Raw genomic sequence first — 11,427 nt, 5'->3', positions numbered from 1 at the left:
CATGGTGAGGGCTCAGCACTGGCCAGCGGGATCAGCTTCCTCAGCATCCTGCAGGCAGGCAGTGGCTCTGGAACAACTCCCTCTCTAGGCCACAGCGGGACTTCCTGTGGCCCTTTCGAGGCTCTGAGAAGGGTGCAGGCGCTAACCTAAGTGCCCTCATCCCAGTCCACACTCTCTTGGTGGCTGTCAGGGACAAAAGGAGTGCATTCAGAACCTGGCAGATGGGGACTCTGAGCATTTGGAAATAAGATCTCTGAGCTCCATGTGGTAGAGATGTGTGGTGACTGTAAGGGAGGTGAACAGTGACATAAACTCCGTGGGGCTGCCGATCAGAGCCGCACTAATAGTCACTGCACAGGCTGTGTCGGCACCGTCTGGGCATCTGATGGGTATTAACACTTACTCCTCATGTCACCCTTGAAGTAGGATGCACCATTTTATTATGTCTATTTTACAGCTGAGGAAACTGAAGGGTACAGCAATGTCAAACTGCAAATGAACAGGGCTGGTCTCTGCCCAACAAGGTTACTGAGCAAAGAACTTCACATTAGAGAATTTAAGACAACCTCCAGAGGAAGCAGGATGCAGAGAAGGAAAAGCAACGGTGGGACACAGCTGGCTCGAGGGTGGGGTGGAGCTCTCTTCTGTGGGCAGGAAGGGGTGGGTTTCAAGGCACTCAGAAATCGTCGGGCTCTTGGGCCGGCCCGTGGCTCACTCGGGAGAGTGCGGTGCTGATAACACCAAGGCCACAGGTTCGGATCCCATAAAGGGATGGCCGGTTCGCTCACTGGCTGAGCGCGGTGCTGACAACACCAAGTCAAGGGTTGAGTTCCCCTTACCGGTCATCTTTAAAAAAAAAAAAATAGAAATCGTCGGGCTCTTATACCATTTCCTGACTGTGGTGGACACTCTTAAAGTTCTGTCTGCACAAATCTTTGGGACCTTTCTAAACAGATGAACCTTTCTCATTCAACCTGCAAGTCTTCACGAAGGATAGTAACACGTTTCACTGAAGTCTCTTGATTTCAAGGGACGTAAATCCAACTTGAACTACTTAAGCAAAAAGGGAAGTATGTTAGAATCCTGGGGCATGGTGACACGTTAGGAAGGCTTCCCTGACAACAAGAACTCATGCCACCAGGAGTCTCTCATGTTTCTACTTCTTTACCATAGACCGGCTTCTCCCATGGCAGGAAATGGCCCTAACAGAGCCAGGCATGTCATCCCATAGTTCCCACCACCAGAGGTGTCCCTCCCTGGACCAGCCTGCCCAGGATGGTGTGTGGAGCCTTGAAGAGAGGGGAGAATGGAGTGAGTCAAGCAGACCCTCCCTCTTCCACCCCCAGGTCCACCAGAGCAGGGTAGGTGATTCCTGGCCTCTGAAAACCTGCTTCCTAAAGGTCTTACTGGGTCTTGCTGCCAGATGCCGCAGTCAAGAAGGGACTATCCTCCAGTTCACTTACACAGACATTTATTGAGCACCTACCAAGTGCAAGGCACTGTGCTAGGTGCCATGGGAAATACAAAAAGTGAACACAGACAGTCCCTGCCCGCGAGGAGCTCACAGTCTAGAAACGGAGGTCAGACACAGTACACAATCAGCTGCGGCAACATCAGCCAGAGTGGCAAGTGCTGACAATGAGACACAAAATGCTGTGGGGTCACAGAACACCAGGGGCTGCTTCTGGTCAGCAGCACTGGGCAAAGGTACAAAGAGGACTCAGGGTTAGGCCTTTGCAGAATGAAGCCATTTGGGAGAAGGCCATTTCTAGCAGAGAGGAATACACACACAGACACAGGCCCGCAGGCAACCGAGGGGATCTGTGTGGCTGCAGTGAACATTTGGGTTGGTGCTGTACAAAGGGACAATCAAGTATGGCTGGGCGGCAGGCAGCCATGAATACTAGTCTCATGGGAGTGTGAGCTTGATACTCTAGTTAAATAGCCATTGAAGATCACTGATCAGGAAGAGGGGTGACCGGAAATGTGCTTCTGAAAGATAAATCTAGCAGCACTGTGAAGTCTGGAAGGGAGAGGGGAGAAGTGGCTGGCAGGTAAGGGACCAATGCTCACAGGGAGGCCGTGAGAGCATGACTGGGGGGCAGTGGTGAGCGAAGGACAAGGGCAGAACAGGGGACCCCATGGACGGTGGGTAGTAAGGAGGGACGACAGATGTAGGCTGAGGGTCTGGGGAGTCTGAGGATTCCACAGGGCTTTCAGGTAGGATGGAAAAATCATTCCCGAAGGGCAGGGCTAGGGGTGGGATTAGAAGTCTCTGCAAAGAGGGGACAGTAGAGTTAGGACCCCTGCACGTGAGTGCAGTATCTCAAAATGTGGTCCATGGACCACCCACATGGGAATCATCCAGGGAGTGTGCTGAAGTTGCAGATTCCCAGGCTTTACTCCAGAGCTTCTGAACAGACATCTCTGGGGGATTAAAAATGCAATCATCTACATTTTTAGCAAGAGTTGCCCTCCCCACCATGGGTCCTCTAGGTGGTCCAAAGTTTGACAACCACCTGTTGAGAAAGAGAAGGGTGTTAAGGAATGTGCTTTAGGTAAAAGAAGGAAAAAGAATGAAGAAAGTCTGAAAGTGATGGAAACCTCAAAAAATAGGGAAAATAAGGTCAATGGTGTCAAATGCTATGGTCATTGAGTTGCACACTACTATTAAGGATTGCGAAAAGACTTCTGAATTTGACAATCAGATAGTCCCCGATGACTTTTCTAGATGACTGTTACGTGGTGGGGTGGAAGCCAAGTTTGCAAACTGGGAAGTGAAGAGTGGGAAATTGAGGGAAAGTATTAGTTATAAAAAAACATAATTCATAAGGGGAAATCAGGCTATTTATTTTAATCAAAGGCTCTGAGATACGTGGACAATAATGGGGAGGTAAATAATGAAGAAATGGGGGTGAGTCAGAGTGTCTGACTGAACAAATCACAGTCAGGAGATGAGAGGAGATGGGCTCAGGGGGACACCAAAGGGAAAGACAGGTGAGGACGAGGAAGTGCTGATGAGAGGTGGAGGTGCGAAGAGACTCCGATGGAAGGCCACGTCGCGGCAGTGTGGGAGGCAGGCAGGATCTGCGGGGAGGGTGGTGCCAAGGCCCACTGTCGGCAGGCCAGTGCCTGCAGTGACTGCCCTTGTAGGGGGGAGGGGCTGGATACCTGGTGGGGGTAGAAGGAGGCTAAGAGCAGTGTGGAGAGCATGGGTTTCTGTGTGTAGATCAGAGTCCTCCACATTCCACAAGTGCCACAACAAGCCTACATAAGCACACCATACATCCTCATTACTGCCAAAGCTGCGTCAGGCCTGAGTCCCTGGCAAACACAGCCAAGCCTGCCCAACAATGCTGACCCATCATCCAGGATGGCTGAGATGCCTTCTAACTCTGTTTTCGTGACTGGCAGCCTATAGTCTCAAACACAGGCTACTCGACAGAAAGGTCAAACGAGTCTTTTTCTCTCCCAGAGGTGGAGGCCTGGGACATAGGGAAGAAAGGACACCCAGGAATCATTCAGCTCCTCAGCTACTTATTCTCTGACCCTGGACACACTCTGGGAATCAGACACCTCACCTGTTCAATGAGGGTGGCATCCTCTGCCCTGCCAGCTACTTCACAGCAATGCCATGAAACACAGGATGCAGAGCCATGACGCACAAAAGCCTGAAAGAGTTACAAGCCATGGAAGCATTACTGCCAACACTCCTAAGGTAGCAGCAGAGATACCTACTGCATGAGGTTATCTATGAGTATTTACTTAGCAGCAACATGGAGCCTAGTACTAGGAGGATGCTGAGAACAGGTAAAGAGTCTTTTTTAATGGCGTGATAACTTGGGTTTTAAATGTTAAATTTAACCAATCTTGATGGATTTCAGGAAGAGTTGTGCATTGTTTCATGTTATAATTTGTAAAGGTAAGTAATTAATGCTTTTCTATACTCCTCCCACTTATTCTTCTGCATCCTTCACTCCCATACCCAGGAAAAAGGCAGGGGACAGGCAGTTTTCTCATAAACACTCCTGAGAACACAAAGGCTTACAGAACTCAAAGGTGAAGGGTCAAGCTGCTTCTAGAGCCTAGAAAACTTGTGATCTTCTCAGCCTAGCCAGCTCCACCTGGCATCATGGAGGCTCAGCCTAGGCAACCAGGGCGAGTCCCCTATGTCTTTTCTGTAAACCAGAGGAGAAATACTGGATTGGCAAGGCTGCTGGCCTCAACCTTCAGTCACAAGGTCAGAGTTCCTGCAAGACAGCCCCAGTCCTGACACCTCTGCTTTTGAAAACAACCAGCTGTGAAGCTGAGGCACAGGGGCAGTGATGAAAAACACCTTTCTGGCTTGCCTCAGTCTTCTCCTTCTACTTCCACAGCTGAGTGACTTGGCAACTTGCCCAAAACAAAAATGACAGCTGACAACCAATTCCACATTAGAGTGCTTCATCCAAGCATCCAAAAGAAAACATGATTGAAGTACAAGTCTGGCCAACCGGAAGGCTCTGGACTCATCCCCCAAGGGATGTAGGGATCAAAGAAAACCAAGAGGAAACATGCCTGGCGGGAGCATCCTGGGATGTCATCCAGTCTCCTCACCATGAAGAACAAACCAGTATCAAGTCCTCAGGCACTACTTCTGGGAGGCCGGGAGAAGAGACATGATCCACAGGGCAGATAGGAAACTGACCGTGAGCAACCTGGGGAGAGCAGTTATAAAATACAAAGCCCTTTGAAGGTTCAAATAGTAAAGATGTTAGGAATTACCCAGGAAAAGAACTTCATTGACACAGAATTTGGGCAACACTGAAAAAAGTCGATACCAAGATATCAGCTCGGAGAAAGAAAAGGCTGTTTAGGAGGACACTAAAGAGATAAACACAGGAAAAATAAATACAGGGGTTCTGGGACCCCACGGAGGCTACTAATGCTATTTATCGGCTTGGGTCATTCTTGAGAATAGAAAACCATTTTTTTGGCAAAGCTGTAGAAACTCTACATTGAGGCATATGCCATGGTTGTGAACATAGGATAGACACAACAATGAGGCTGCTCGATGAACTTCCTCACACCTCGTCACGGTCTTCAGAGGCAAAGATGTGGCTTCTAGAGTCAGGTCAGGTGAAGGGAGGCCCCAGCCTGGTGCACATGTCAGAGCGCTGGCTGAGGAGTCTGGTCCCTGCCCAGCCATCCCACAGCTGTGGTTGTGGGCATGTCTGATGGTGAACCTCTGGGCCTCAGTTTGCTCTTTTGTAGGGTGGAAAGGGAACAAGTGTGGGACTACATGAACTCTAAAATTTCTTCTATCCCTGATAATTCTGAGTCTAACTTTGCCCTGGTCATTAACAATGGCTAGGCACAAAGTGCCATCTAGTGGCACTACTTGTCCACTCTCACAAATGGCTCCAACAAAAGACCCCACAGGAGCAAACCAACTCCTACGGACTCATAACTCCAGGGGTTGAGGGGAGAGGAGGCTGGAAGGGATGAGCACTCTTCACGTTAGGGGATGTGACATATTCATCTCAAGAAAATATACTTTAAGAGGTTTTGCTTTCCTTAAGAAAGCAACCCTTTTTTATTTAGAAAGGTGAACCATATCCATTTGTCAATATTCTCAGCTTTAAGGAAAATAGTTTAAAAAACATAAAAATGTAAGTACACTCAAGAGTAACTGCTATTAAACAGTTCTGAAAGGGCAGAAAATGTAGATTTTCCTTTTACAGAAAATGTTAAATCTGTAACAGCAGCATAATTTATATATAGAAAAAAGCTGGTTTTGAAAATCCAGATTTTTTTTTAATACACAAAACATGTTTTTGTTTTTTTTCTTCTCTATACAACAGCATTTACACTGGGAAGTATGTTTCTTCACATTATGTTACTTCCCATCATCTCCAGACATTAGCTCGAGTTTGATCAGTTGGCCCTGAGCTCAAGCTTCTCAGCACGATCTTCAATCCAACACCATGGCAGACAGCGCGTTCAGGTCTTTCATGAACGGATGGGCCACCAAGATCTGGTCAATTTTCAGTCTTTGCTTTGAGTCAGGGAAGATCTTCAGAAGGGCTTCTCTCAGCTCGTTGGTTTCTGCAGAAGATCTCTGTGCTGGAATGGGCAGATTCTGCTGGATATTGGGAAGGTTCGGCAGGAGTGGGAAGTGGGGCTTCTGAGGAAGCCAGTGACTTGGAGGAGCTCCCTGAATCCGGGTCAGAGGCTGGTGGCTGGTGCTGGCTGCCTGGGTGCCAGGGACTCTGAAGCTGGGGTCAAATATGCCCACATTTGGCAGGGCATTGAGAAGGGGCTGCATATCTCTGTAAACGGAAGTGAGTTTTGGTGAGTTGGGTAGTACGATAAATAAGAAACCCTTCTAAAATACCCACTGCTGACCTTGAGGCTCAAGATGCTGCTCCCTGGCTTCCAAAGGCAAGGTGCAAGACTACAGTAAAGGTGGTGATGTCTGCTGCGTACTGGAGCCTGTGGGGATTCCAACAATCCCATCTCTAGACTGGTCACAGCGGGGAATGAGAACTCCTCTTGAGCTGGCACCACCCTCCCATGTCTGCTGCTGTACTGACCCCCTCCAGCTGTGTGGCTCTAAACCAGGATGTGCCTGGGAGCTTTCAAAAGACAGGCATAACAGGGTCCTACTATTCTGAAGGTTCTAACTCCGCACAGGGCCCTGGCTGAGAGGGATCAGAAGGACCCCCCCCCCCAAACTTTGGGCAGAGAGGCAGTCCCCACCACCTCATGGACTCACCTTCTCCACCAAAGTCTACGTGAGGTACTGGTACCCAAAACTTGTATGCACATAGGTGTGTGCAAGTATGTGTATAGGGAGGGCATCTGTGTTGTTCAAAAGCCTCCCATCTGACTGGCTTGAAGCCGAGAAATGGGGCTGGCAGAAAAGTTTTCCCAACTTCAAAAGCTCAGCTAACTTCAAAAGTCAGTCCCTCTGTGAGGAAATGATTACTGACTTCTTAACCAAATTAGTTAACACCTTTGTAAAGAGCTATTGGGTGAGAGGAAAAAGGGCAGGTAGGACCGACCCTGTTATCGACATGCTCAAGAAGCAGGAGGAAACAGAATTCTCCTTTTGCTAAGTCTGACCCACAGGCCTGATGCCCACACACATGCCTTAAGTCCGAAGGCCCCAAAGAAGATTTCCAAGTTAAGATATGTGGAAGAAAAATGAGAAGGACTGACATGCAGTAGGTGTTTACCAGGGAGCTGAAATCATGTTGGTCCCCTCTGCAGAAGATAGCTCTGTGTGAAGAAAACCCCACCACCACTCACTGCTGAATACAAATCTAGAATCCCCAAAGGCCCCTATTACAAGTGGAAAAGATCAGCTGAAAAGTTTCAATGCTTTAAAAAGCTGGGAGAGCTGTGTGACTTCCTTTCAATTTAGACCCTTATAACATCCCTATGCTGGGAAATATACAGAAGTGTAGCCTGTTTTAATTTTTGTGTGTGTGTGTGTGGCAGGCTGGTTCAGGGACCTGAACCCTTAACCTTGGTGTTACCAGCACCACACTCAAACCAAGTGAGCTAACTGGCCAGCCCCATTTTTGTTAAAAGAAGACAAAAGTTCTGTCACTGGGTTATATGATTTGTTAGTTAGGCACATAGAAAACTTGAGTTAACAATGTCTGTTACCTGAGCATTCTGAAAACAAAAACAATCACTAGCAATGCATCTTAAAAACAAATGAACAAATCCAAACTACAACAAAGAAAACCTAAACTATCAAATCTATTTCAGATAAATATGAAATACTGGCTTCTCTATTCAGTGAAGGTAGAAAGTAACTGTCAGTTCCCCCAAGTAGTGATTCTTAAATAGTAAATAAATTAATATAAGCATAACATATTCAAAGCAAATGACTTTAGAAAATGAATGTAAAAAGACATTAACAACACATACATAATGAACCTAAGTGGCATTTGCTAATAAGTAACCACCAGCTTGGAAAATCTTCTTTGTCTTTTTAGACTCACAAAAGTATTTGGCTCCCCATCTCCTAGTTGATTAAAACCAAAAGGATCACAATTGAAAATTTGGTATTTTGGGGTGCACACTTGATTAGCGTCTACATACATTACACCAGCACTAAATCTAAGGCTTTTTTAAAAAAAAATTAAATGCCATTTTTAGTCTTCAAAGACAGCACTTGCACAAAAGCACAAAGAACTTAAACTTTTAAATACAAGACAATCTAAAAAAGGAAATACCTAAGAAAGACTTCCTTCCGAAGAAATTCTTCTAATCGAGGTCCACTTCTTCCCAGAGGATCATCAGGAACCATAAATATGTCCCCCACAAATGTATACTGAAGCAATCTACAACATAGAGAATAATCACAATGCTGGAGAAAAAACTGTCTTCACTTCTGCTGGAACTCAGAAGTATCTCGAAGTAGCTACCTAATTCCAAACCAATGGTCAGCCTATAAATTCTAAGACTGCTTAATTTGCTTGAAGGGGGAAAAAAATCCCACACATGTGCCCATGTTAAACCATTTTAATATTTCTCTCCTTTGGACACAAATACAATAGTGTAAGAAACGTTTATCAGATGGCCCTCACATTTCTTATCAAGACTTTCAGATTTTTATCTAGGCATGGGAAGTAGCAGCTTCTCCTAATATGATGTTCAGTCTAACTTAGAAAAACAAGACTTAAAGGCTGTCACCTTAGGACACAACAAATTTTTGAATGAAACTGGTAATAAATTTATCTATAGGCCCCACTGAAAATAACCCTTTTTAAAACGAAAACAATATGACCTAAGAAGAAAGAAAGTCTGAGGTCAGTAGAGCATTATTTATCAAGTTTGAATCCAGAAAATGCAAACAAACAAACAAGTCCACGTTCCCATATTTGTTGTCCAGATCTTGTGAATTCTGAAAGCAATGAGTTAATTTGAGAACTCAAGTCTTGACTGCATTTAAACCCTCCATGCATACACAGATGAGTGTCCAATAAATACTGACAATGAGCCTAGGGCAAAGATCCCCCAGAAACATGCCCCAGAAGATTAATGGCTCATTTAACTGTTCCTAGAAGGTCAAAGACCGATTCTTTGTTCAGCTATCAACAAAAGCTTTTTAACAGCACATGGGTTCAAAATGCATACAGTAATTAACTCTCATCTGGGCACGCATACCAAAGAATCTTTTTCTAAAATTCTCTAATGATTTAGGAAAGTGTAAATACCAGACAACACTTGTGAAAACCCCAACAGACATAAATATCTAGTTATGCTAGTTAATAATCTAAGTCATACTCCTTATATACTAGTTATTCTTGACTTGAGGTATATTCATTTCATGTTTTAAGATTTGTGGCATGCATACATGATTTATCCCCGGCACTACTACAGATAGACTCTTGCTTTTTGTTTTAAATAACTGATCAGGTAATGCCTGTTAACAAAAAGTCCTGAAGTCAGTCAGTATTCACTGATCTTAAGGCAGTTTTCAGCTGTCGGACATATTTATAGTACCACTATAAATAAAAAACTTATGGCAGTGAATGCTATACTCTCAAACTCTGTTAACTTTGGATGACATGTAAACATGTTTTCAATATACATGATAAAGTTATGACTGTGAAAAGCTCAAGAAAAGCATCAGATATTTAAAAGTAGCATTATTTTCCCTTGACCCTCAAGAAGTGAAAACCCAATCAGCATATTGCTTTTGGTCTTGTCCTCTTACTAGAATCACAGTGTTTCGGGGCTGGAATGTCAGCTGTCACGAAGTCCAACCTTCACTGCACAGCTGAGTGATGTAGGGAGGTCCAATGACCTGCCAAAGTCTCCCACGGCACCAGGGCAGGGCTAAATTGGGTGGGGGCCCTTTGTGCTCCCTCATAGTTAACTGCACCACAAAACTGCCTGGTGTTTCAAGCAAGCGAACGCTGATCTCTGAGAAGACAAAGCACGACTACACACATCACTTGCTGGCTCTGTTTTATTTATTTATTTATTTTTCCCCAAAAGAGGACTGGTAAGAGGATCTTAACCCTTGGCTTGGTGTTGTCAGCACCATGCTTAGCCAATGAGTGAACCGACCATCCCTATATAGGATCCGAACCCATGGCCTTGTTATCAGCACCGCACTCTCCCGAGTGAGCCACGGGCCGGCCTTCGCTGGCCCTGTTTTGTGCTGGGTCCTTCCACCTACCTAGAGAGGCCAACCACCCTGTAGATTGGGAGTATGGCACAGTCTTATTATACTGTGGTACCCTGTATTGCCTTCTGCAGGACCATTGTGCACATAAAATAAACGAAATGCAAACAAAAACAAACAATAACAAAAAAATTCTCTGAACAAAGATGAAGAAGAACGTATTACCTTTTTGTGATAATTTCTCGCCAAGACACTGACTCAGTCACAAATTCTCTGAAGTTATCATTGGTTACAATTATGCCACCAGTTTTGTCTGCTAAGTGTAGGAGAAACCTATGGTAATAGAAGAGAGTTCAAGATAAACAAACAGGCATCCCTTAGAGAAGCCATGTTATAACAAAATAAAAGGATTTCCTCATCACAGGAAAATCACCAAAGAATTTAACCAAGGCTGGGCAGTAGGAAAATTAAGCCCCAGTCAACTGAAGATCAATCTGAAATGAATGTCTCTGAAATTATTAGTGTCATCATAAAAGAAGAACTGTTTTTAATACAATTCAATTCTTTTTAAAGATGATCTCAGCTATATACATTTTCAATGAACAGTGGTAATAAGAATGCCTAAGGACCACAGCAGAGCAGAGAATAAATTAGAGTTGACAAGCCTGAGACAACCATTCAGTTTTTAGTTGCTAAGTTATAGTATTTTGGGTCTAAGATTAGCTGCTTGTTACAGTCACAGTGAGCCTATCAATTTTTTTTTTTTTCCCTAATTCACTGGTCCGTATTTGCTGCCCTGATTTAAGAAGAAATGTCTCGAACTGCCATTCACTTTAGTGCAAGTTATAGACTCACTCGACTGGCAGTTATTAAAGGATACATGATGAAAAAGGGCAAAAATTAAATAGTAAAGAATTCTATTTCATTGCTGGAGATTATTCATGTTCAAATCCTCTTAATAAGAGAATCATGAGGATAAGATGAATTTTATTCCTTTAGTCAAGATGATCGCATTCGTCTAAGGCAATGTAGACAAAGATAATGAAATAACAAATTAAGAGAATCACTGGAATTAGCAGTGCAAACAACTGTTTTTATCAGTAGTAGTAAGTACTCAAAGGGGATTTAAAAAAAAAAACCATTAAATTCAGAGGTGTTAGGATACCCTGGAAAGTAAATATGACTTAGTTCTTTGGATTTATTAGTAAACATTTTACAACTTATTTCTGAATAGCGTGAGTTGTAAGTGGTGACGTTTACCCAGAGGTATTAATAAAAATAGGTAATAAGGCTGC

At 44.4% G+C, this 11,427-nt stretch overlaps 1 protein-coding gene across 1 annotated transcript in view; it reads right to left on the bottom strand.

Moving 5' to 3' along the window:
* Nucleotides 1–1,454: 1,454 nt before the first annotated feature.
* The window catches only part of N4BP1 (NEDD4 binding protein 1), a 52,008-nt gene continuing 42,035 nt past the window's right edge, over nucleotides 1,455–11,427 (bottom strand). Inside the window, exons 5-7 of the mRNA XM_063111403.1 lie at nucleotides 10,358–10,465; nucleotides 8,232–8,339; nucleotides 1,455–6,311 (exon numbers count right to left, since the gene is read on the bottom strand). Coding sequence (XP_062967473.1) covers nucleotides 5,954–6,311; nucleotides 8,232–8,339; nucleotides 10,358–10,465 — 574 coding nt within the window. The 3' untranslated portion in view covers nucleotides 1,455–5,953. The remainder of the gene's footprint in view (nucleotides 6,312–8,231; nucleotides 8,340–10,357; nucleotides 10,466–11,427) is intronic.

Source organism: Cynocephalus volans, chromosome 10 (assembly GCF_027409185.1).
Source record: "Cynocephalus volans isolate mCynVol1 chromosome 10, mCynVol1.pri, whole genome shotgun sequence".
Taxonomy (NCBI): domain Eukaryota; kingdom Metazoa; phylum Chordata; class Mammalia; order Dermoptera; family Cynocephalidae; genus Cynocephalus; species Cynocephalus volans.
The sequence above is the reverse complement of the archived record's forward strand: the minus strand, read 5'-3'. Positions and strand labels throughout refer to the sequence as shown.